Raw genomic sequence first — 27,990 nt, forward strand, 5'->3', positions numbered from 1 at the left:
AAATTCATCTGTAGGGATTGCGTCATCAGTAGCAGTTGTTGTCATCGTCTTCATGCTCTCCAATTTGTTGTGCATCATCCTCGCTTTCGTATATGACGTGATCTTCGAATCCATCCATTGAATTATTTATTCCACATTTAAGAAATGAGCGTTGAATCATTTCAGATGGTATCGAATCCCATGCTTCTTTAATCCAGCTGGTGACTAGGGTGATCTCAGGCTTCTGAAAATTCCCACCATTTGTCATCTTCACTAAACTAGATGACATCCATTCTCTCCATTTTTCACGTAAGTGATCTTTAAATGGCTTATTCAAGCTGACATCAAGCAGCTGCAAAACGGAAGTTAGACCACCCGGTATGACTGCTAGGTCTGTACTTAGCTCACATGCTTTCTCTTTGCTTGCCTCTGTTAAATGCGCCCGGAACATATCCCAGACTAGCATGCTTTGTTGACGTAACAAGCTACCTGGACGTATGTTCCATACTTGATCCAGCCGCAATTGTACACCTTCTTCATCCATCCAACCTTTCTGATTGACACGAACAATTACACCTGGTGGAAATTTCATATGCTTTGGAATTTTCTTCCTTTTAAATATCACTGTTGGCTTTAATTTGGTTCCGTCTGCCATGCATGCTAGAACAACGGTAAAATGCGTTTTTTCATGTCCCGTTGTTTTTATGAAGACACCCTTTTCACCAATTGAGTTTACTGTTCGATTCCCGGGCATATCAAAGTACATGGGCATCTCATCCATATTGCCAATTTGGGAAAGTTCATATCCGTGACACTTCCAGGATTTTTTCAAGACTGTCTTTTTGCTTACGCCAAAGTCTAATATTACTCTCTGCTACACCAAATTCTCTCATAGCAACACTGTTATTGTGTTCTTCTGCAAACTGCACGACACGCAATTTAAATCCTGCTTCAAAAGATGAACGTTTACGTTTCTGTTGGCTCATTTTCAGGCTAGGTTTGTTTAACGAATAATATTTAAAATGAACTGTGGTTAAACCGATATACCTAACTGTGCTCTATCTATCTCGCTGTGCTCTATCATTCGGCGACGGAGAGCACATCGTATCTGCGCATAATGCCAGTAATGTAAGTAGCTTTATGCGCAGATATGATGCATGCTCGGTCGCCGAATGCGAGTGAGTCAAGTAGATTTGGTTGCATAGGCATTAGGTAGTATATATATTTGTGTGCAAGTCTAATAAGCTGTTATATTTTTTAGGATTTGCATATAATGCGAACTCCTAACTTTAAGTAGTGTTTTTTACCATAAATTTTTCGCATTATACACGATAATATATGGTGATTATAGAAAGAGTCAGAGAGTGAATGCCTGTATTCTTTTAAGATGAGGAGATCTTAAAAGAATCTTCTTATTTTAGGCCTTGGGGCGAGTTATTTTTGTAGTTATTTATGTAGTTTTATTTAAAATGTATATAATGTTTTAGTTTCATTAAAATGTATATATTTTTTATTTGGTACTCAAGTAAATTATTTTCTGGATTCTAAAAGAAATAGAGTTAGTCATTGCACCAATCGGAATAAACTCTTGTGTAATTTCTTAACACTCAGTGTAAAACAATTTCTTTACTGAGAAAAAATAATAATAAATAGACACTATCATGACCCCATTTGCCAACCTCAGCAATCATTGTCCACTTCAACTGCCAAAATTACACATTACATGGATGTTATGGACTTTGCAACCATGTTATAAATAACTATTTTAATTTCCAACGTTTTGACCATCATATTAAGGTCATCATCTGGAGTATACACAAATATACAAGGACAAGCTGAGTTAACACAGTACATTTCACACAGTATACTAAAGAGACAATTATTTGATCAATGGTTATTCTACTGGCATGATCTCTAGTGAAAGTATAATATATATTAAAAATATATATATAAAAAATACAAATAACATTTAAAAATTAATTAGAAACTACATCAAAGCTATATTCTATTCAAGATAACACCAGAGAAACATTCTTTCATATAGAGAGTTTTCTTCCAATAACTATGATGTCCTAATTTAACATGACAATTGTTATATTAGATTTAAGATTCTGGATTATCTACACTCCTGTTTATAGTTAACTCTTAAGGAGAAAAGGTTCCTTAGGTAGAATATGTGCCTTCCATATGCTTGGAATTTTTAGACCATCATTATTGTTAAGATTTGGGTGGTTGATAAGAATCTCACAGGCTTCCTTAAATTTACGTTCATACCATGTTTTGGTGTGATGTAAACAACTGATGCTTTTCCAGTCAATTTTATGTAAAGTGTTCAGGGCATGATCAGAAAGGCCAGCTTCACCATAGTTATTATATTTAATGTGTCGCTTATGTTCCTTTTGCTTGCTAGGAATTGTGCATCCTGTTTCCCCTATATATGGTAGATTACAGGTGCAATAAATACCGTATACTCCAGGGTTGGCCAGTGGAGGGAGTGGGATTTTGGATTTTGTTGATAGTGTTTTGGCTGTAACTGTTTTTTAGGAAAGTATTACTGATAACTTTAAATTCATCTTTAAGCGCTTGATCATTGGAGCATAGCTTCAAAGCCCTGTTTTTTAGAGATACACTTGCCACACATCTTCCTTCTGGCAGTCTTTCCTTCACTGTTTATCGGAAAGCAACACATACTGGCCGATACACACACACACACACATAAACTCCTACCACCACCGAACACAAAAACTAGGTGTCATTAATACTCTAAAAAACAGGGCTTTGAAGATATGCTCAAATGAACAAACCCTTAAAGATGAATTTTAAGTTATCAGTAATACTTTCCTAAAAAATGGTTACAGCCAAAACATTATGAACAAAATTCTCTACAAGACCTCACTAAAAAACAAAGATAAAATAGACTACAATAAAACTATAACCATTCCATACATTAAAGGGACATCAGATAAAATAAACAGAATACTACAGAAATACAACCTTAAAGCCACTTTTAAACCTCCTGCAAAAATTAAAAAGCTTACTCAACTCATCCAAAGACCCCACTCCCTCCACTTGCCTACCCTGGAGTATACCTTATTTATTGCACCTGTAATCTACCATATATAGGGAAAACAGGACGCACAATTCCTATCAGACAAAAGGAACATAAACGACACATTAAATATAATAACTATGGTGAAGCTGGCCTTTCTGATCATGCTCTGAACACTTTACATAGAATTGGCTGGAAAAACACCAGTTGTTTACATCACACCAAAACATGGTATGAACGTAAATTTAAGGAAGCCTGTGAGATTCTTATCAACCACCCTAATCTTAACAATAATGATGGTCTAAAAATTCCAAGCATATGGAAGGCACATATTCTACCTAAGGAACCTTTCTCCTTAAGAGTTAACTATAAACAGGAGTGTAGATAATCCAGAATCTTAAATCTAATATAACAATTGTCATGTTAAATTAGGACATCAAGTTACTGGAAGAAAACTCTCTATATGAAAGAATGTTTCTCTGGTGTTATCTTGAATAGAATATAGCTTTGATGTAGTTTCTAATTAATTTTTAAATGTTATTTGTATTTTTTATATATATATTTTTAATATATATTATACTTTCACTAGAGGTCATGCCAGTAGAATAACCATTGATCAAATCATTGTCTCTTTAGTATACTGTGTGAAATGTACTGTGTGAACTCAGCTTGTCCTTGTATATTTGTGTATACTCCAGATCCTTAATATGATGGTCGAAACGTCGAAAATTAAAATAGTTATTTATAACATGGTTGTAAAGTCCATAATTTCTAAAATGAATTACACAGCTCTTTCTGCCTTCTGATAAATGCATAAGGGGCAGCACTTGTGCATTTATCAGAAATGACATGCTATGCCAGAGATCACAAATCCTTGAATACCTACTGTTTGATCTCTTTTGGCTCAAAATTTCCCTGCCAAATCAAATTGCTCTTTTCATATGCTCTCTCTATCACTCTCCAAACTCCATCAACCACTCTGATCTCTTTCTCAAGCCTGACTTTCTGCAGCCGAAACACCTCAATAGTGAGGTCATCCTTTTTAGGGACTTCACTGTCCACAACTCATATTGGCTTCCCTGCTTATCCAGTTTCACTGATCAAGCACAAGCAGGGATGCTGAGGTGGTTGCCATCAGCAGTGACCTGTCTCGGTTCATCAATCTTCCTACCAGAATACCTGACCCCCCCCCTCCAATTTACCAACACACTTTACCTCTTCCTAACAAGTTCCCCTTCTAATTATACTGTTGATGCTAGTTCTCCTCTTAGTAACTCAGATTTCTTTTGCACAGAACAACATTCACTGACCAGTTTTCAGTCTCGTGTCCTTTGGCATAACAAGGATGCCAAATGGGATGACCTATGTGACTTCTATTCTTCCTCTTCATGGTCCAACTACTGTTTCTTCAGCAGTTGGAACATGCTCAGACCAAACACTTGCTCAGACTGAATAACATAAATCATCCTCACAGCAAGGTCCAAACACTCACATTTTAAAGAAAAATTTTAATTTTGCAAGAAAATAAGTACAAAAATTAAACTCCAACTTTACCTAATCATTTATATGTGCTTCTCTGGCTTAGACATGGACTCTACCAAGGTGGAACACGTTTTTATTATTTCTGCATCTGAAAACCATACTTTTATAATGGATTGTATTAAGTTATCCTTTGTATCACAATTTAATTTTCCAAGTCTCTTTTTCACTATGGCCCACAAATTTTCTGTTGGATTAATGTCAGAAGAATTTCCTGGCCACTGAAGCAGTTGGATGTAGTGATTTTTGAGGAACTCTTTCACTTTTTTTGAAGTGTGGCATGGAGCGAGATTCTGGTGGAAGATGAGTTCTTTGTCTTTCTGGATGTGTGGGACTACTCTTTTCTTCAATAGTTTTATGTATTGGGTTACTTTTCATCATACCATCAACAGGCACAAGTGATCCTGGACTGTTATGTGTAAAACAACCCCAGCACATCTTTTTAGTTGGGTGTTTAGGAGCTTGTTTGAAGTTAGGCAGGAGAAGTCTTCACAGCCGCTGATTTGTGAACATAGGGTACTCACTCTCCTTGGACAGAGAATTGGCTCTCATCTAAGAATATGACCTTTTTCCACTTCTCAACAGTCCAATCTTTACACACTTTTGCCCACTGAGCCTCTTTTCTGCATAGTTTTCGTCAACAGTTGTTTCTTTTTTGGTCCGTGGGCAGTCCTCCCTGCTTCCAACAATTTTCGATGGACTGTCATGTCAGAAACATTAATCCCGCTAGTTGCCAAGTCTTTATTCAACTCTACAGTAGACAATCTTGGATTCATTTTGCTTTTCTTAACTAGAAAACAATCTTGAATAAGTATAGCTTTCCTTTTTCACCTACATTTTCCTTTTGTCACAGGAGAAGTGACTGGTACATGTCTCCCTAAACCTCTTTAAAATTTGCATTAACAGTATCCAAACCAACATCACACTTATTGACAATTTGCCTTTGAGTCATGGATGTGTGCTGAGAAAGAGTACATATTTTTGAACACTTTCTTGGAGGTGTATCCATTTTATTCATACTCAAAATGAATAAAACATCATGAATGTCAACTTGTTTACACTATTAAAAATGCACAACACTATTAATAAATCGCAGAGACAGTTAAAACATGCCGCACCCAACCAAAACAGTGAACTAAAATCAAAACCAAAAATAGTAAATCCCCGAAACCAAAACCAAACTTATTGTGAACTGAAACAAAAACCAAAAACTTGAAAATTCTGGTTCAGATTAATTTGTTCTCTACTGTATATGTAGTTGTCAAAGTATGTAGCCAAACCATTAAGAGAATTGGTAGATTCCACAGATTCTTATATCAAGAACACCAAACATTTGTTTTGTGTGATAAAGGACATTCATCTTGAAAAAGATGAGTTCATGGAAAGCTTTGATTTTCCTTCTCTTTTCACAAATGTTCCACTGAAGAAGTAATAATTACTGTATATTCAACTCTTCAGAAAAGGCATAGCACTCTAAAATGTTGTATGAATTTAGGTTTCTTTGAGTACAAGGACAATAGCTACAAACAAAATTTAGGCCTGACATAGGAACCCTCTATTGCTGATGCTAGCAATTATCTATATGCTAACCTTTTGAAGAAAAAGCTTTGAGCACTTACTCATTAAGACCAAACTTTAGAAAAGATATATTGATAATGTTCTCTTAATATGGAGTTATGGTCAGAACACACTCTAGTAGTTCAGTTGAACAACCAACATCCAAAAATCAAACATGGCAGAGTTAGAAACTTATGGTTGTCATCCTTTATGAATCAGACTTTATTGTTCTTCAAACCAGTTGAAGATTGCAATACAAGATCAAGCCTGTGCTCTCCTTATTGATGAAGAAGAAACAACTAAAGAACTGAAATTTCTTTGAGACACATTCCAGATGTATGGCTATGACAAAAGGACTCTTACCAGACTTTTGTTTCATCCACAAGCATGCTATGAAATTTATAATAGTAAATTGGATGTTTATTTTGCACTTGGTTAGACTCTAATAAATTTAGTTTAATCCTTTATCCAAGTGTAAGCAAACGAAGTTTACGCCTGAAAATATCTTCAGAACTGAGGTAAGGTGGTACATCCCTTGGCAACTTGCAGCAAAGTTGGACCAAGCTGTCATCACTCCTTGTCTCAGTATCTCTCATAATGCAAAGCACATCTCTTTGCAGACATGTATACTGCTATGCATTAAGAGAAGAGTGACTACCCAGACCGGTTTCGACCTTTATTGAGGTCTCGTCAGTGGGAGGCAGACCCAGAGTGGTGATACTGAGGCAGAAGCAATGGAGAGGTCATATTTACCTATACGAGTTACCAACCGGTGTACCACCTTATTATTAAATTACTCTGGATTTAGAGAAAGATGTTGGAAGTTTATTTTGCACTTGGTTAGACTATAATAAATTTAGTTTAATCCTTTATCCAAGTGTATGAAAATGAAGTTTGTGCCTGAAAATATCTTCAGGACTGAGGCAAGGTGGTACATCCCTTGGCAACTCGTAACAAAGGTGGACCAAGCGCTCATCACTCCTTGTCTCAGTATCTCCCATAATGCAAAACACATCTCCTTGTAGACATGTATACTGCTATGCATTAAGGGAAGGGCCACTACCCAGATCGGTTTTGACCTTTATTGAGGTCTCATCAGTGGGAGGCAGACCCAGAGCGGTGATACTAAGGCAAGTGATACTCAAGCAACCTTGCTTGAGTATCACCTGCTTCATCAATTAAAATCAACTAAAATCACCTGCTTTCCTTGCTTCATCAAGTGAAACTAAAACACAGTAGCTTGAAATACACAGGTGTTTTATGTGACTGCCGTTCATGAAAGGTTGTAAACCTATAATGCATTAATACTAGATAGACTAAGAATTTTTAAAATTTTTTTATTTTATTTATTTCTTTATTTATTTTTTACATAATCAGGAAACTCTGCCCTAGAGACCAAACATAGAACTTTATTTTTCTTATTCAAACCACTTCAGGCATCTGATAAGCAGGAGGTAGTCTCACCAATATCCATGCACCACAGAACTTGAACTTGCAGCCTATTGGTTGAAGAGCAGATACACGAGCTGCTTGGCCAACTAGGCTGACAACGCAGTTTACCTCCTTTGGTGTGATTACAATACCCCATGTTATGGACAAACAAAGGAATCCATTGAACAGTGTATAGAAGAGCATGGTAGAGACATTGTGTGCAGAAGATCAAGATATTCAGCTCTGTCCAGTCACATTTTAAATTCTACAGATCAAAATGACAATATACTATATGCCTACTAAAATCAGTAAAATCACACCCATCAGAGACCTTGCTCTGATGCTTGATTGATTGAAAGAAAGATATTAGAATCCACAGAACCTTTAATCCTGATCATGAATGGATATGGATATAGATGTAGATGAGATGAATATAAATCTCATCTACAACTTAACAGCCTGTTATTGAACTGCAGTTCAGCTACAGTGAATGCAAGATGAGCACGCACGCACGCACGCACGCACGCACGCACACACACACGTTCAGCAGTACCATTAGGACCAGCATAGTTTCAAATAACAGCAATCCATTTTTAATGTAATGGCAGTTGCTATTTTTTTCCTACTCTTGAAGACTTGATCACCAGATCAAGTCTTCAAGAGTAGGACAAAAGTAATTATGATTTTTTAAAAGTTTAAAATAGAATAGTTTATTATTTATTTGTGTGTGTGTGGGGGGGGGGTATTTTTGTACTGCTATAAAGGCATCTATTATAATTTTACATATATGCAGATACTGCATTCCTTGGAATGCAGATTATATTGTTAACTATTTTTTGCACTACTATAATAACCTCTGACCTTGTGTGTTGCTGTGCCCTCTGCAGCAGTTCTGTTTACCTAGAGATGCTGCTTTGTGAAACTAGATTCTTGTACAGACATGTTGTTTACAATTTTCTGTAAATGCTAATGTTGTAACGTTTAGTATGGCACAGCATGACCTTTGTAGTTTTTGTGCCAAATAAATTATAAACCAAAAAAACAACCTAATTTCTAAAGGTAATATTTTTAATATGGTTTTGCATTGATGCCATCTAGTGTCTCTTATATTTCTGTGGTATAGTGGCTTTTTGTTGAAATGCTATTATGCAGATCACATTATTTGTAGAGTAAAATTGCTTCATTTAAAACATAAATAAAACAAACCATGTTATAAATAATTATTTTAATTTCCTGATGTTTCAAAGGTCATCTATAATATAGACATATATATATACAGAGACAAGCTAAATTACATTTCACATAGTATGCTGAAGAGACAAAGATTTTGATCAACGGTTATTCTACTGGCCTGACCTCTAGTGAAAATAAAATAAAATAAATTAACTACATTAAAGCCATATTCTATTTAAGACAATGTAATACAATTAATGTAATACAATTAATTGCAATTAAATACAATTAAATTGTCTTAAATTGTAATACAGTTTAAGACAATTTAAGATGATAATGACCTTAATATGAAGGTCGAAACGTCAGGAAATCAAAATAATTATTTATAACACACTTGTAGAGTCCATAATTGATATAAAATGAGTGTTATATTAACTGATTGGAAAACTAGAAAATATCATTACACAACATTATGAACTTCAAGAGTATAATAGAATGAAATCCATTTAAATGAAACAATGCATGCATAATGGAAAGAGAACCAATTAATGCTATTACATTCTGTGGCATAGAATCTCTTAGTCTAGGTCTCAGGATGTCAAATTATTAATAAATGAAGACCAAACTTGGTGCAGTATCGGATCTTTCATTTTGTTGCATTGTGTCTGTGTGTGGACCATTTCCTGATTCTTTCTTAAATTTTCTTACAAAACAATTGTGGTCTCATGCAGAAAAGAATTCATCTGAAGGTTTCAATTTTGCTTTGAATCCAAGGTGGATCTTATAGCTAACTTGGAAAAGGGATTATGATGATTATGAGGAATTTCTTCAAATCATATCAGCACCTAAACTGCTTCCTGTTACTCACTTGATTACCAGCTAGAAATATTCCAAAAACAGAAATAGTGGCTTTTAAAAAATTATGATGCAACAAAATTAGCATTGAGCAAATAAACACAATGCAACTGTTGCCATGAATGCAGAGAAATATGCAACAAAAATGAATAACTTTCTAGAAGTTACCAATACCTACACCACTTCAGACCTGGATCTGTTGGTGCCACATAACAAAACCAGTGACTTAGTTAGAAAGTTAGTCTGTTGGCCAGAAGATTTAAAGAAATCTCCAAAAATCCACAAACCAGAGGAGCTTTTAAGTTCTTTCATGGATGCTAGAGACTCTTCTGCCTTGAACTTTAGCAAAATACTTGTCTTAATTTGTGACCTCACATGGGAAAAACAGTCATATCTGAAGAACAGTTGACTCTTTATTGAAAGGGTTAAAAATTTAACACTAGAACTACCAGAGACATCATTATAAATTTAGACATTGTCACCCTTTTCACTAGTGTCTCAAGAGATGAAATGTTATATCTTAAAGAAATTTCTTTTCTCCAGATACCAGTATGCTATTCAGACATTGCATGGAAAGGGTTCATCCCTTTCACAGGTTCTATCAAATCTATTTATGGAAATTTTTGACAAGAAAGCAGTTGAAATATATCATAAAAAGCTTAAAACTCATATTTATGATTTGGTAAAACCAACCAAAGAATTAGAATATTCCAAAAATTACTTAACAGACTCAATAAGAGTTGTGATAATATGACTGGCAATTACGTCTAAGCTTATGTCATTCTTAATACCACTGATTTATTTTCCTCTACCAGTTTTTCCCACTAAACTCCTTTTTTTTCTACTTTAATATTGAAAATTCATATTCTGTGCAGTTTCTGTCTAATTGATGTTGCATGTTATGTCAAACAGCTTGACAATTCATGTGCAATTTCAGGATCATTTTTTTAAAGCTGTTCATATAATTATTTGCTTCTGTGATTTTAACTAGAAATTGTGAAATCTGTGTGGGATATACTTTTCAGCAGTTGCACTAAACCTTTTGTAACACTACAGAGGATTTACTCCTGTTCTTAGCTACTGCTTCAATCTGTCTTGTGCATGCACGTGTGTGCACACACATACACATGATATCAAGTGCTTTTGTGAAATTGCACTTCACTGGGGGATTAAGTGAAACAATGACATTTGGATTTCGAGTTTGAGCAATATTGAGCAGTACCAACTATTAAGTCAATATTTTCTAGTACTGAACTTAATTTCCTAAAGGAAATTTTGTTTAGCACTTGTCTAGGAGCATGTAGTGGTTTGTTATTATTGTTGCATGTTATCGAACATAAATCCAGACTCTACTCTCTTTCCCATTTTGTGGAACAAAATATGTCTGTGTCTAGCACTGAAGATAAAATGAATGTTATTTGATTCTGCTCAGTCACTAGACGAATATTCCCATGAGTAAAATCACCTACTTACACTGTTGGATCATTATAAAGTGGTGTACCTGGTTAATACTCAACAGTTAACATCGCTCTTTGGCATATATGCAAAGTGAGAATAGGGAGTCATGAGAAAATATGCAACATACTAATGGGAATAATGCTGCACTATATGAAATGACGAAATGTATCAGAGCTAGAATCAGCATTTGCAGTTGAATATTAAGGATATGAATACAGCAAAAGGTGAATGCTTATAGAAATTAGGCTTTGCTTAGTTTTCCTCCAGTTATACCATGCTTCATTTTTTCTATAGTCTGCATTTTGTCTATTATCCAAGTCTGCAGACTTGGATAATAAATATGAGTTCGAAGTATGAAGAATGATAGTATAAATACCATTTAAAAATAAAAAATAATTTCTGCAATGCATTCACAGTATGTGTAATGATCCAGAGACTAAAAGCACAAATGCTGTGAAATAAAAATTGCAGAGATCACTCCGTTTAACATTTTTGTCGTGCCCAATCACTTAAGGTTGAGAATGATTGAATGAAGTTTGATGCAGATTTCTTCCCTTATAGGAGCTAAATGGGAAGAAATCTCTTGCATGTAAGCAGCACAGTTGGAAGCATTGTTAGTGAGAAAAGGTGATGAACATTGGCAGAATTGCTGGGATAATCAGTAGTTCTGATAATTTCTTGTACCATTTACATTAAGTCACTGCTGAGCATAACCTTCATTTCTTCCATAATAGTATGTGAAAGTAGATTACCGTATATTGCCACGTATAATGCGAAAAATTTATGGTAAAAAATACTACTTAAAGTTAGGGGTTCGTATTATATGCGGATCCTAAAAAATATAACATCTTATTAGACTTGCACACACAATATATACTACCTAATGCCTATGCAACCAAATCTACTTGACCCACTCGCATTCGGCGACCGAGCATGCATCGTATCTGCGCATGTGCTCTCCGTTGCCGAATGATAGAGCACAGTTAGGTATATTGGTTTAACCACAGTTCATTTTAAATATTATTCATTAAACAAACCTAGCCTGAAAATGAGCCAACAGAAACGTAAACGTTCATCTTTTGAAGCAGGATTTAAATTCCGTGTCGTGCAGTTTGCAGAAGAACATAATAACAGTGTTGCTATGAGAGAATTTGGTGTAGCAGAGAGTAATATTAGATTTTGGCATAAGCAAAAAGACAGTCTTGAAAAAATCCCCAAAACGAAACGTGCTCGTCGTGGAGATGTAGCATCCTTTCCAGAACTCGAAAAAGAGCTAAATGAATGGATTTTGACGCAACGATAACAAGAAATGCAATTCGTTTTCGAGCTCCACAACTCAAGAATGGTAAATTCAAGGACACACCAGGTGTTTCATCTTTTCTTGCTTCACCTGGGTGGTGCAACAGATTTATGGAACGCAAAGCATTACGACACCGAACAAAAATTGTGCAGACGTTACCAAAGCAGCTCGAAGAAAAAGTGCAGTCCTTCCATAAATTTATCATAAAATTACGGAAGTGTCACGGATATGAACTTTCCCAAATAGGCAATATGGATGAGACGCCCATGTACTTTGATATGCCTGGGAATCGAACAGTAAACTCAGTTGGTGAAAAGGGTGTCTTCATAAAAACAGTGGGACATGAAAAAACGCATTTTACCTTTGTTCTAGCATGTATGGCAGACGGAACCAAATTAAAGCCAACAGTGATATTTAAAAGGAAGAAAATTCCGAAGCATATGAAATTTCCACCAGGTGTAATTGTTCGCGCCAATCAGAAAGGTTGGATGGGTGAAGAAGGTGTACAATTGTGGCTGGATCAAGTATGGAACATACGTCCAGGTAGCTTGTTACGTCAACAAAGCATGCTAGTCTGGGATATGTTCCAGGTGCATTTAACAGAGGCAAGCAAAAAGAAAGCACGTGAGCTACGTACAGGCCTAGCAGTCATACTGGCTGGTCTAACTTCCGTTTTGCAACCGCTTGATGTCAGCTTGAATAAGCCATTTAAAGATCACTTACATGAAAAATGGAGAGAATGGATGTCATCTGGTTTAGTGAAGATGACAAAAGGTGGGAATTTTCAGAAGCCTGAGATCACCCTAGTCACCAGCTGGATTAAAGAAGCATGGGATTCGATACCATCTGAAATGATTCAATGCTCATTTCTTAAATGTGGAATAAGTAATTCAATGGATGGATTCGAAGATCACTTCATATACGAAAGCGAGGATGATGCACAACAAATTGGAGAGCATGAAGACGATGACGACAACTGCTACACCGATGATGCAATCCCTACAGATGAATTTATAAATGAAATGTTTGACGACTCAAAAGATGAAGAAGAATTTAAAGGATTTTGACATTTAGTTTTAAAATAAATATTTCTTTCGTTTATTCGTCTTGTATTTTGACATTTTATTTTTAAATAAATATTTCTTTTGTTAATTCATATTGTATTATTTATAATGTTATGGAACAAGATTAACAGATCGTATTATACGTGGACATGGCATTTTAGGGCTAGTTTTCAAACAAAATTTCTAGTTCGCATTATACGTGGTAATTCTAGTTCACATTATACGCGGTAATTCTAGTTCACATTATATGCGATAATATACGGTAAGTCAGCCAGTCAACATTGTCTTTAAAAAAGAATGCTGACTTTTTTTTTTTCTTTTTTTATAGTTATAGAGCAATAGAAGCAGCTATTGAATCATTGAGTGATACAAGGAAACCTTAAGCCAGAGAAAGTCAAAATGAGAAAAGATACTTCATATTTATCACACTTTGATAGATATGTCATAACAGAGATCCCTCCCTTTAGAACTGAAAAATTCAAAGAGGATCATCATCAAATTCCTGATATGTACCCTCAGGAGGTGTACAGGATAATTGTGATAGTACTACATGGGAGGTACACCATTAATAACTTCCAATCAATAATTATCCTCCAAATTAATCTGTTATCTGTCATGATTCCAATATTATATATTTCTGTCTTTTAAGGCACTTTTTTACTCTATCAATCCATGTACATGTTGGTCTTCCCCTGGGTCTTTTCCCTGCCAACCTGGCAAAGAACATTTGCTTGTTGCTCACCTCTACCAAAACTCCGCTCTTTACTGAGGCAGCCTAAACCTAGACATAGCAGCCTAAAATATCCTGGTCCACCAGATTTGGTGCAACTGTGATTAAACCATACTTTGGCCAAACAGAGAAATCCATCGAGTTACACATTGAAGAACATCAGAGAGACATGAGTTACAAAAGAATGCGAGCCAGTGCTCTGTCTAGCCATGTTCTATTTTCCACGAATTCTAATGAAGAGAACCACACCCGTCCAGTACTATGGGACAAATCTAATAATATTTTTCATTGTTACAATGAACTTGAAAGAAAGATAGTAGAATCTAAAAAAAATCATCCTTAATCCTATACATCTCAACAGCAACCTGAGTTACAACCTATCAGACTGTCATCATTCTACTATCCAATATTGGCATACACGAGATTTTGAGCACATGCGTACACCCAACAATGAAGTCAGAGAGAGATGTTTTTAAATACACAAACGTCAAACACATTAACGTTGAAATGTACACTAACTTTTTGGGTTGTTTAGAGTTAATTCCTTTACGTTTTTGTTAGTTATTTCTATTATTTTTTTTTTTTGCAAAACTAGTCATGCCATTAAAATCTGCATTTTATTTCACATCTCGGTTTCCCACTCATTTAATCCTAAAAAACAGGTATTTCAACTGAGTAAATCAGTCATCTAACATTTTGGGAAATGGAGTAAAACCAGGTTTAAAATAGCTTGGTATCTTTAACATTTATTATACCCAATTGTAAAATACTTTCTATATACAGGGTGTTCGGGATAAATTTGACATATTTATAATTAATTATATTTTTCCGTAAGTTACATGTATTAACACACACTTCTCTTCATTTAAAAGTTTGGACCCTTCTTCATTCATATACAAGATGTCAGAAAGGATGGATAGCTGGAACCCACCTGAATCATGGAAGAGAATAACTTGTATCATGATGATTCGTGCCCGCCATCAAAATAAGGATATTACGACTGCTGCCCAATGCTCCCTGAATACAGTAAAAACAATCAGGCATGAACTAGAGACTTGCAATGGTGACTACGAGGATGTAGCAAGAAGAAAGATCCCTAGCAGACGATCTGATTGCGTTCGTACAGCAGAATTCCTCGCAAATCTGCAGGAACAGGTGTTGAAGAACCCTGGCATTGGAATTCGGGCTTTGTTCGTGGAGTTGCTAACTGTAGTCAAGCCCTGGATAACAAGGGTAGGCAATGGTAGGCCGTATGTATGGCAGCAGGATTCGGCCCCTTGCCACACCTCTGGGAAAAGTCAAAAATGGTTGTCTGAAAATTTCTACGACTTCACCAGTCCAAATGTTTGGCCTCCAAACTCCCCAGACCTTAACCCCATGGGTTATTTTGTATGGGGCGCAGTTGAAAAAGACACCAATCGCACTTCCAGTAATACAAAAGCCCAGTTAATGGATAAAATTAAAACAGTTTTTGCGGCCCTTCCCAGGGAGACTGTAGCATCAGCTTGTTCGAGGTTCCGAAGCAGAATTGAAGCTGTGATCGATGCTAATGGTGGTTATTTTGAGTAAATCTTGTTGATAGTATTGTAATTAACTCTGCCTGTAATGTTTTTTTGTCAATTCATTAAATTTAATAGATACAAAGAAGATTTTCTTTTTCCTTACGAAACTGTCAAATTTATCCCGAACACCCTGTATATATATATATATATAACTTGAAATCAGTTTGAATTGCATTTGAGATACTGCATTTACTTGAATATAACTCGCATGTTTTTCCTCAAAATTAAAGATAAAAAATCATAGTGCGAAATATGTGCTGGGGTTTTTGGTAACTAAAGGTTTTCAGGAAAAAACTAAATTTACATTTATAAATAAATCCTCAGTATTCGTTATGGACGGGTTCAATTCCCGTCCAAGATGTCAGGAACCTTTATATCATCTCTTTCAACTAAAGGTAAATTAGCCGGTCTCATATGAAGGTAGAGGGTTTTTCCACCCAGAAACTCAGGTGCTTTGTCTCTCAGAACAGGCAAACCAGCTCCTGAACGCACATGGATCTACAGTCATAGAATACATATACTTAATCCCTCATTAAGTGAGCTCAACCCATCTTAACAGACTGGGGAGAAAGAGGGGGAACCCCATACAAATGAATAAATAAATTGCTCACATTATTTATAAAATGAATTCATTTAAATTTTAATGAACAACTTTATTTATGCGATCAGCAGCTCACCTTTGTCACACGATGTATTTGAATATTTATAATGGAAGAAGTACTGTGGAAGTTTCTTCTTCCCCAATACAAGTCCAGTCAAATCCTTTAAATGACTGTCTAAAAGAGGATGATACTCAGAGCACATTTAAAAATTCTCTATAATTTCCTTCATTAGCTGAAACTTCAGACTCATCTGAACCTCTCAAAGGAAGCTCTTGCTTAGCCAAATAGTATACAGCATCAGTTAATCTTTTTAAATTCTCTTTCTTTATCTGTTCATTATGATGGGTAATTTCAATTTTTCTTTGTTTGTCAATGAGTGTCAATTCTTTATTTTCCAAACATCTTAAGATTTAACAATAACTGAACATGTGATTGGAAGCACTCATGTTTTTGCACTGCTGCTGTTAAATGATTAAAGTCAGAATATCCATGCTTATTCCAAACGCCTTTCTCTCTGAAGAATAATAAACAAGACAAAAAAAGTCTAGACCACACTTCAAATCCAGTTAACTATTGTACTGCATTGTATTGTGAAATAGAGATGTGTCTCATGTACTCAGTTTTTGCATCTTTCTGCTTGCTCAGTAAATTTGGAAGAGGATGAGGCTTACCTCCTTCAACTACAGTCATACAATCTGTAAAAGTTCTGGCAGAAAATGGGACATTTATTAGATTATCAACATTGTTTCCCATTGTGAATATTGGCAAAAAAAATTTTAATATATAAATGCATTTATATATTAAAAACTTGTCTATATTATATATAAAAACTTGCCTACCATGTCATTTCATGCACACAAAACAGATGAAACTCAGAAAACAAAAACACCAACTCATGACAACGCATTACAACTAATCCAACAGCATTCAGTTGGATTAGTTGTAATGCTTTGTTTACACATCAAAAAGTGTGTTCTTCATGAAGCATTTGTATATTGTGTTTAATTTTAGGAATGATGTGAAGCAAGGAAATGATTAGGAGAGTGTTTAGTGGGAATAAATGCAAAAATATATCAATGATCTATGGATATGCACTGCACACCTGGAATATTTTCCCCTGCATTACATTCAATCTCTGGGAAGTGTTTCAAACAATGGAATGTGTTCAAGACATTTGCTAAGAGGTTGCCCTCACTCTACCGCAGAGCACGAAGACAGATTTTTGGTTATAGCAACAAAATGTAATTGACGCATGATGGCAGGTCAGCCTGCAAGTCGGCTCCATTCAAACGCAGGTACTCGGATATCTCGACAAACTGTGGCAAGATGTCTGCAAAAAAGTAGACCTATGTGCCTGTAGCATGCATCCCTTTATCAAAAGCTCATTTTAAAGCATGTTTTCAGTGATGTTGTATCCGTAAAAATTGGACAACAAAGTTCTTCAGCATCATGTTTGATTTGTGGTGCTGTAGATAAAGAATTGATTTGTATTATGGATGACAGTGCCACACTACATCATACGCGAGTAGTGGAGACTGGAGATATTAATCAAATTGAGTGGTTAGCATGCTCCCCAGATCTCAATCCCATAGAACACATTTGAGATGCAATAAGGAGATGCATTGCATCTCAAATGCAATGGAAGGAGCTCAAAATTTCCTTCCAGAGAACAAAAGGCCTTATTATTGCCCTGACTGAGGAGTGGGCCAGCTTTCCTGAAGAACTCCTGAATCGCTAGGTGTGCTAAGTATGGCATGACATTGTGAGAGCTGCATTGCAGTTTGGGGTGGACATATTCCATACTGAAATGTCTTTGCACATAGTTTTCTGTAAGCAATGTGCATTAATTCCTTAATTATGTTCTTAGGAAATTTCTAACTTTTGCCAAAAATGTATTGCAATTTAATTTGTACAAAATTTATAACACAGATTTTGTGTGATATAATTTATTAGTATGCTGGGAATAAATTTATGTCCAAATTTGCCTGTAGTTGTGAAAATTTTATCACATACTGCTAAAAATGTAATTAGTCCTTAGCTTTTGGACACAAGCATATATGAATCTTTTTCTTTTTGCATTCTTAAGTAAAAAGTTACAAAACTTACTTATGCAGCCTTGTAACAATTTTCCTACAATTTCTATGCATCATGTTTCATAATATTGTTTTCTACAGCTTTATTTTTTACAAATCCTAACTCCTCTCTTTGTTTGACATCCTGTAGTCCCTTCCAGTAACGCACATTTCTTGATTTTATTGTTATGTGTTCTACTTTTCTTTTCAGTTTACTTAGATCTGTTACATCACATCTCATTTTACATATTTAATATTCTAGTTCTACCTTTTTTGTCTTATGTTCTTGTTCTTATATTTTATATACAGCAAATATGATAGTAATCTGTCGCATTCATTTTTGTCATTTTATTTTGGAGAGGCATGTTCAGTCAAGTAGCTGCATTTAGTATCTGCAGATACCAAACTAAAATATCTGGATATTTTAAAGCTGTACAGTGCTGTATACTGTGTAGGCTCTTTCTCACTTGTTGATTTTAATGTTAATTAAAATGCTTTAATTAGAGGGTCGAGTTTGGGAATGAATGGGCAGTAGCTTTAACTATGGCTCTGGCACATCATTACATATCATCCCAGTTGTCATCCAAAGGATATAACCCCTATCTCAAGGGTTATAGGTGCTATTCTGAAGCTTCTCTTTCTTTTGCTCCCACTGGGACTCTTTCTTAGCTCAGTTCCTCAGCATTTATTTTTCTCGCTTTGTAAGTCATTCTGGGAATGCACTGTATTTTACATGGCTCAGTACATCTTTAGGACACACAAACTTCTTCATGTCAGAATGAGGATTTCTGCGAAGGAAAGGAAAGTGATAATTTATATACTTTTCCAGTGTATAAGATGCACTTTTTTACCTTAAAAATTCATCTTAAAAATGGGGTGTGTCTTATATAATGAAGGTAAAGATTGTTTCCACTTTTCAAAGTCATACGCACTCCCTCTTATGTTCCAAGATCTTTGTAGATGGTTAATGGTGCAATCAAATTGATGCGTGACCTTCACGTGACTTCTAGCGCGTCATTGGCTAAGAACGGGGGGTCCCTATTCAAGTTTCATAATATCTTATCCGAGTAATCAGTTACCGATGTTTATCAGTATTGAGTTGACGTGTTGAGATATTTTGTGTTCAGTTTGATATTTCCCCGTAGATTTTAGTGATGGAATAAAACAGGCAACATTCATATACTTCAAGTTAAATTGCAGGTTGTAAAATATGCAGAAGAACACGGGAATAGGGAAGCTGAAAGACATTTTGGACCTCTGCCTACAGAAAAAGTTTTTTTTAGATTTTTTCCAGAAAATTGTATTAATTTTCTTGGGTGCATCTTATACAACGGAAAATATGGTAATTTATAGTGATGATTAGATCTTAATATATTAAACTCTGTAAATACACGTGAATGAGTCAGATACATTTACAAAACAATTATAAGAATTGTAACACAATAGCAAATCTTAAATATGTATTTGCATAGTTAAGATTTGTTTTACAATTGCTTCTGTTGCCAACATGAACTTTATTCTCTCTCTCTCTCTCTCTCTCTCTTTCTTTCTTTAATAGGCCAACTCATTGTTACCTTGTATTAGATGTACTGAATGCAACCAGTCATGAGATGGAACTTCAGTATGCTTCAAATAAATGTGTTCTAATTGAAGCTTGGGATACTTGTCGCATTCCAGTCCCTGTAGAACGCTTTCCTCTTGCATCACATGTGTTGTTAGCTTCTGATGGAAAAGGAAGTGAAGATAATCAGAAACAAAAAATATCATCGATTCAGTCAGCATGCTGCCAACATTTAGTCAATTTAGTTGACTTGAAGTGGACTTTGATATCCTTTTTTTAATTTTCTGTGTCAACTGATAATCAGTCCATTATTTAAATTTTAGTTATGTTTACATTGTTCATCAATTTTCATAACACAAAATATACTTCTGCAGGTATTTACCCTAATTGCAAATACTCACCATCTTCATCTCTAGAAAGTTAATTACTGAATTGTAACTCAAAAGACTTAATTTAAACACTTCGGCTTTAAATATTCTAGACAAAGTCCAAAGTTACTTAGGTATAAACAAAATCAATAATTAACGAAATGTTATTTTAACAGCAGGTATCTGCAGAATATTCACAACACACACACACAACTCATATGGGGTCTCTCTCTCAATACACATACGAGGGGGGGGGAAGGGTTAGAAAGTTATGATAAACACCTAGAAAAAAAATTATTAAATTTGTATTTGTAATTATATTTTTGCATTTGTAATTTGTATTTGTAATAATTTGCTCTTTTTCTTTCTTGTGATTATATCAGTTGCTTTAATATCATTTTTGTTCTAGATGTTTATAAGAACTTTCCCCCCCCCCACCTTTACCCTCATGCACACACTTTTCACTCAATTTAAATCATGTGGAAAAATTTGTGTTGAGTAAAGTTAAGATACTGGGATAATCTCAAGATAAAGGCCAAAAACAGTATGTCATAAAATTCCATGTTAGTTACATATTATTTCTCTATTGTAGAGAACAGTTGCACAGTTCATGCGCTTGTATGTTTATCTATATATATATATATCAGATAAACATACAAGCATATACTATATATATATATATATATATATATATATATATAGTATATGCACATTTTATCTGCACTAATTCAGAAGATGAGGTGGTTCAGTTACTGAATATACGTGTATTTTGAAAATGACTCCGCTTTTCCTAAATAGAAAAGATATGTTGAACGCTGTTATCATTAACAGAGCTAGTTTAAGATCATAGGTGCACTTTTGAGTAATTATATTAAAGAAAATGATAATAAAATTATGTAAATGCTATCATAATGATGTAAGTCAATAACTAAATTGCCATTTGCAGCTGCAATACTAGTCTTTACCTTTGCTTCCAATGCTAGTATTTTCAGACAAAGAAATTCATCTCTCACCGAATAACAATTACAAACATCCATGCCTATTGCAAGTTTCGAATCCACAGCTCATTGGAGAGAGAGGGTACACTATCTAGTTGGTCGTTCATCATCATGGTTTATGGGGAAATGAACTAAATAAATAGGAATAAGAAAAAGTTAATTATTATATGTAGCTTTCTAGGCATCTTTGTTTTGAGCCAATTGAGTTATTTCTTGTGGAGAGAGAGAGAGAGAATCTGTGCTGATAAAGTGGTTAATATATTTCCAGAATTAATTAGCTGTTCTTCCTCTCTGTCTTTGTCCATTTGAGGGGGCATATAAAAATAAGATGTCAAATTATGGAGACGGATGATGTCTCAGTTGATGTCCAATCTAACTTCCAACAATGAAGTTGACGTCTGCATTGGGTTTCAATCAAGGGTTATTGGTTTGCCCCTTCTAAAATAGTGAAATCATGAATATGATCCTTCCAAGAGTAACCAAGTAATATGTCATTAATAATTAATATGTACATTAATAATAATATGTACATTAATATTATGTCATTTACTCATTTACAGTATTATTTATATTTGTGCCTAAGTATTTGAAATCTTCTACATTTTCTAAAAGTTGATTGTGTTCTGTAATGATGGAACCTTGTACTATATTTGTGAGTATTTTAGTTTTATTTCATTTAACTGTCAATCCAAATATTTTTGCAGCTTGGCATAGTTTATCAAAGTTTTGTTGCATTTTGGCTAAAGATAAGCCTATTAATACTATATCATCTGCATAGCTGAGATTATTAGTCAGTTGAGTCGTTTGTTAATGACATGATATTTCTGATTACAGTTTACTTTTGATTGGTTCACAAGAGAAGTAATTAATTACGTATTTCACTTTGGAAGCATCCGTCTATATATATTTTTTTTTTTCAGTAAAATATTATTAAATTCTTAAGTATTTTGTTCTCCCTAATAATTATTCTAACTATTAATAGAATAGTTAATAGGAATAATAGGAATGTGTAAATAGTTAACTATAAATATTAGTTGGATATAACTATTATCTCTAAATATTCTTAAATATGGTGCTCCTTCTCCCTAACCATCCTATGCCAGTTTTGTAGCAATTAATGTTCCACCTAAAGAGTCTGATAAGAAAGAATATTAATAACTTTATATGGAATAAAAAATTTCACAACACTAAATATAATCGAAATAATAAATAATATATAAAATTTTTTTTTTTCATATATGGAAATGACATGAAACAGGATTTTAAATTTTCCCCACGTGAGTATTTGGGGTCCCTGGAGGTGTTACATAATAATAATAATAAATGAATTGTCTGGACATACATAGTCTTAGTTCCTTTAGGTATAATCCAGCTAGTCTAACTGCATATTTGTTTCAATAATGAAATACTACGAGTTGGCATATTGAAAGGAATTTTAAAACCACAAGAAACCACAGGAATAACTTTATTGGCATAGAATTTTCACCTAAGTATCATAGGCATTGTTAGCACAAGATCACAAAATGGCTATTAAGCATTTCCAGACAATTCTAAAAAGCCCACCTAAGTAGTTAATGTACGATAACTAAATAAGGTCAATAATTTCCTAACTTATTTAAAAAAATATATATATCATCATCATCGTCATCAAATTCCTGACATTTACCCTCAAGAGGTGTACAGGATATGATAGCACTACATGAAAAATTTACGTCATTACTAACTTCCTATCTACAATTTTCTGCCAAATCAATCTGTTACCTGTCAAAGTTACAACATTGTCAGATCTTATTATTATTATTGTTGTTCCAGGCAACTCCAAGGAGTCGACAGACTCATCGAGGGGGGCCCTAACATCATGTCAAGAACAACAATTAGACATTGACACAGTATCTATCATACCTTGCCTTGAACTCATTCATGGTCGTAGCACCTACAACAGACTCTGGAAGCTTATTCCACTCGTTCACCACTCTCCAAGTAAAAAACCTAGCTCTAACAACCTTGTCAACCACACTCTTGCCCAGCTTCCATGCATGGTCCCTAGTCCTCCCACCACCAGTCATATTTTCAAAAATATCTTCTGGATCAATCTTATAGAAACCCTTCAGTAATTTGAATGTCTCAATCATATCACCCCTCCTTCGCCTATCTTCCAATCTCTGCAACCCACAAATTTTCAACCTATTCTCATAAGGTTCATTCCACAGCCCTTCTATCATCTTGGTCACTCTTCTCTGAACCCTCTCCACTTCCTCCCCATCACGAAGAAACCCTGGTGCCCATAACTGAGACATAACTCTATATCTTGGTCTTCCTCTGGGTCTTTTTCCTGCCAACCTGGTAGAGAACACTTGCTTGGCTAATCTTTCTTCGCCCATTCTGTTTAAGTGAACATATCACCTGAGATTAGCTGTCTCCTAACACATTCCTGGATGCTGACGATGTCAAGTTCTTTCCTAATATCCTCATTTTTAATATGATATTGCCATTGATGCCATCTGTTCACGCATCTAATCTTTCTCAGACTCCCATATCTGCGGCCTCTAGTCTTTGGTCAAATGTTTTACTTCTGATCCAGTTCTCAGATCCATAAATTGAAATTGGTTTGAACACTATCTTGTATACAGCTAATTTAGTTAGTGTTTTGACTAATTTCTCTCTTATTCCATATAAATTTATTCAGTTGACTTCCTACCATACCAGCTTTGTTGATTCTATTGTCTATTTCCATATTTAATTTACCGTCTTCACTAAAAATCGTGCCTAAGTAGCTGAAATGTTTTACTTGTTCTATAGGTTCTCCATTCACAATGCAGCTGATATTTTCGATGCTTCTACCTATTTTTATTATCTTTATCTTACTATTGCTGACCTTCCTACCATATCTGTCATAACAGTTATTCAATTTAGTCAGGGAATCTTGCAGTCTTGTAGCGGATTTATTTGGAAGTATAACATCATCCGCATAAAGCAAGGAGCTTACATTAACATTACTGCTTTCCTTCATAATGTGATCCATATAGATAATGAATAACAGAGGCGATAATATACATCCTTGTCTGACACCCGATTTAATATTAAACCATCTCCCTGTATTTCCTTCAATTCTAAGTGCTGACTTACAACTCAAATAAAGACTAAGAGTATTGCTTGATATAATTCCCCATTAACACCATACAATTGTAACGTTTTGAATAGCTTCTCTCTTGGCACCTTGTCATATGCTTTTTCCAGATCTACAAAACTTAAATACAGATCTTTGTTATATTCCCATGACTTTTCAACTATTTGTCGTAAAGTGAATATCTGATCCTGACAGCCTCTATTTGGCCTGAATCCAGCTTGTTCCTCATCAAGCTTCTCTTCTACAATCCTTCTCAACCGTTTCTCAAGTATACTGGCATAAATCTTACCAGGAACACTCAGTAGAGAAATACCTCTGTAATTATCACAATCAGTTTTATTTCCTTTTTTATATATGGGTACTATGAGAGCTCTACTCCAATCATCTGGAATTCGTCCTTCTGTCCAGGCCCTCTAAATTATGCAGTGTAGCCACTGTAAAACGTTTATAATACCATACTAAAGCATTTCTGGTCTAATATCATCTACTCCAGCTGCCTTTCCACATTTGAGACTTTTGATGGCTTTTTCTACTTCAAGCATTAATATGTATTCCTGATTGCATGCCTGGTCAGTGTTTTTTTATCACTGTGCTGTCATCACTGCTAGTTTCATTTAGCAATTTTTCGAAGTACTTCAAGGATACCTTTTTCTCCAGTTTTCAAATCACTTTTCATCTCTAATTCCTTTTACAGCACTCTTTCCTCCATTTCTGAGCTTCTTCAACAACCTCCAGAATATCTTGCCACCTTCTTGATATTTATTTTCTATGTTCTTACCAAAATCTTTCCATGACTTTTATTTAGCTAGTTTTATACAGTGTTTAGCTTTCTTACATTTGTCTCTGTATTTTGTAAGAGCACAAGCTTACTTATTTACCAGGAACTTCTGATATGCTTTCTTCTTTTCTTTCACTGCCTCTTTAACTTTCTGTGTCCACCAGGGAGTTCTGATTTTTCTATCCTTGCAGACAACCTCACCATATGACTCTGGCAGGATCAATCAATGTTTTCTTCAGAGTTTCCACTGAATCTCCATGGTTTGATTCCTGTTCTCAAACTCTTTCATTTTTTCTTGAATAATGTTTGTATATTTTCGTCTGCAGTTCACATCTGAGAGATGCTCAACTTTCATTCGTTTTAAAACTTTCTTACGTGTTCTTCTTTTCAATATGAAATTCAATTTTATCCTGCTTAAGACTAAACGGTGATCACTTCCAATTTCAAATCCTCTGTACACCCTAGTGTCCTGCACCAGAGAGAAAACATCACTGTCAACAACAATATAATCAATGAGACTTTTCTTATTCCTTGCCTCTTCTCTCCATGTGAATTTGTGCATATTTTTATGTTGGAACATGGTGTTAGTAATAACCAGTCCATATCCTGAGCAGAAATCGAACAAGTATTTGCCATTATTATTAGCTTTGTTCTTTTCTCCAAATTTTCCCAAAATATTATTGTATGTCTGACAATGATTTCCTACTCTGCTTTTTAGATCCCCAACAAGGACCAATTTTTCATTGTGTCAGTTGCTTTTTCTAAAGCCTCAAAAAATTCCTCCACTTCTACCTTAGTAGAACCTTCTGTGGAACCATAGGCACAAATAAGTCACATTGTCGAGTTCCCCATTCTGATATTTGCCCACATCACTCTACTTGAAATTGCTTGCCATTCAAGAAGATTAGCCTCGTATTTAGTGTTGAATATTATGGCTACTCCTTCTTTTCTTTGATTGTCATTGCCTGAATATAACATTTTGTATTTATTGCTCAGAAAGAGCTCACCAGTTTTGGTCTTTTTTGTTTCTGTCACCCCTATTATGTCAATCTAGTACTTATCTAATTCTTCAGCTAGCTCCATTTCTTTGCCATTCAGGCTTCTTATGTTGATAGTACCGATTTTCAATTCTGGTGATATTGAGTTGGGGTGTGTTTTAGGATTTATTTCAGTATCTGATGTTTCGCTGTTCGCCCTGGTTCCCTGGCGAAAACAGTGGGAGCCTTGTTTAACCGGGTGATGCCCCAGCTGGCATGAAATTTTGTCATGTTGTATCATCATTTTGTATATTGGTTTAAGCCAATAAGAATACAGTTTGGTCGCTAAATCCCAAATTGCCAGCCCGTCCTCGTTCGTTCAGTATCCAGGTAGATATCTAACAGGGTGCACCACGAGAAGGTGAGGATTGGATATTAGGTCAGAAACCCTGGGCGGTTCTCCACATTCCTTTAAAGGCTATGTGGAAGTCTCCGCTAAGTTATACAGCTTTGGCCCTTAAGCACCCCCCCCCCCCCCAAAAAAAAATAAAATATATATATATATTCAGACAAAATAAAGTTAGGAAAGATTAGCTTATTTAAAAAGTATTATCTCCCACAAAGGGGATAGACATAGACCATCAGATCTGTTTAATTTGGGACAGTGAAGTAAAGTTTCACGTGTTTCTTTATAAAGTCGTTCTGTGAGGAAACAACTTTTATGAACTCCTGTCTTGTTCCAACGAACTATGTTTAGCGTTATTAGCATGCGCCGCAAATCCAGACTGCTTAAGCTCATGATGGTATTTAATATAAGACTTGTGTTTTCTAGCCAGATAGCAGCAGATCTTCCTGTATGTCCAAAATAAGATAACCCACAAGAATCTGTTAAACGCCTGGATAATTGAGAGGTGGAAGCTTGTCCTTAGAGGTAAGCGAGGTGGAGATTTTTTTGATGTGGTGAAAGGCAACAAAAATATTCAGTGGTTTTAGAACTTTTGCTTTATGTTCGCTAATGCCATGCACATAAGGAATAAGAATGCGAATTATTTCTTCTGTATTTGAAGAGTAGAGATACCATAACTGTTAAAAGCTCTTTTGATGAAAACATCCTTAAAATCATTAGATAAAAATGTGGAATTAATATATTGTAATTCTTTCTATAACAGTTTGTCTGAGGAACATCACAATGTACTAATGTTTAAATAATTCCAGCCTTTTGACAAGATGGTGATGAGAGCCCATGGATATAATGGCCTGTATGAGTCTTCTTCCAAAAAACTAAAAATGTAGGCTACCATCTGGTTGACGAAGAATTAAAAGATATAAAATGGCTAATTACTTATTTACTTCAAAGGTGAATTGGATCCTGGGATTGAATTGCATTTAGTTTAGAAAGAAACTGAGATAACTCATTAGGAAGAGCTATTCCAAATTGCAAAAATGTCATCCACATATCGTAATCACTGAGTAGGTCTAGGTGAAATGTTATCAAAAATATGTTGTTCAAAAGTGTTCCACGAAGAAGTTGGTGATAGTAGGAGAAATAGGATTGCCCATGGCTGTTTCTTTGATTTGTTCATATAATTTATTTCTCCTTTTTTAAAGGAGAAATAATCAGAATAGATTACAAAATCAGCTAGTTTTAACAATAGCTGAAGGAAATTCTTTTTGAAGTAATTCAATGGTGTCAGATGAAGGAACATTAGTAAACAAGAATGCAACATCTAAACTAATTATAATATCTGAAACATCCTAAAGAAGATCAGAAATTTTATTTTTAAAATTCAAAGTAATTTTTATATAAGCA

At 34.9% G+C, this 27,990-nt stretch overlaps 1 protein-coding gene across 2 annotated transcripts in view; it reads left to right on the forward strand.

Annotated features, from left to right (window-relative positions):
* The window catches only part of brun (trafficking protein particle complex subunit brun), a 452,915-nt gene that overhangs the window by 327,973 nt on the left and 96,952 nt on the right, over nucleotides 1-27,990 (forward strand). The window contains exon 21 of one of the 2 annotated variants that reach the window (XM_090414220.1): nucleotides 19,930-20,197. The exons of the other annotated variant lie outside the window; for it this stretch is intronic. Coding sequence (XP_090270346.1) covers nucleotides 19,930-20,197 — 268 coding nt within the window. The remainder of the gene's footprint in view (nucleotides 1-19,929; nucleotides 20,198-27,990) is intronic. 2 annotated transcript variants of the gene reach the window in all.

Source organism: Typopeltis vanoorti, chromosome 25 (assembly GCF_054136105.1).
Source record: "Typopeltis vanoorti isolate ZY-2024b chromosome 25, IOZ_Tvanoo_1.0, whole genome shotgun sequence".
In the NCBI taxonomy this organism is placed as follows: domain Eukaryota; kingdom Metazoa; phylum Arthropoda; class Arachnida; order Uropygi; family Thelyphonidae; genus Typopeltis; species Typopeltis vanoorti.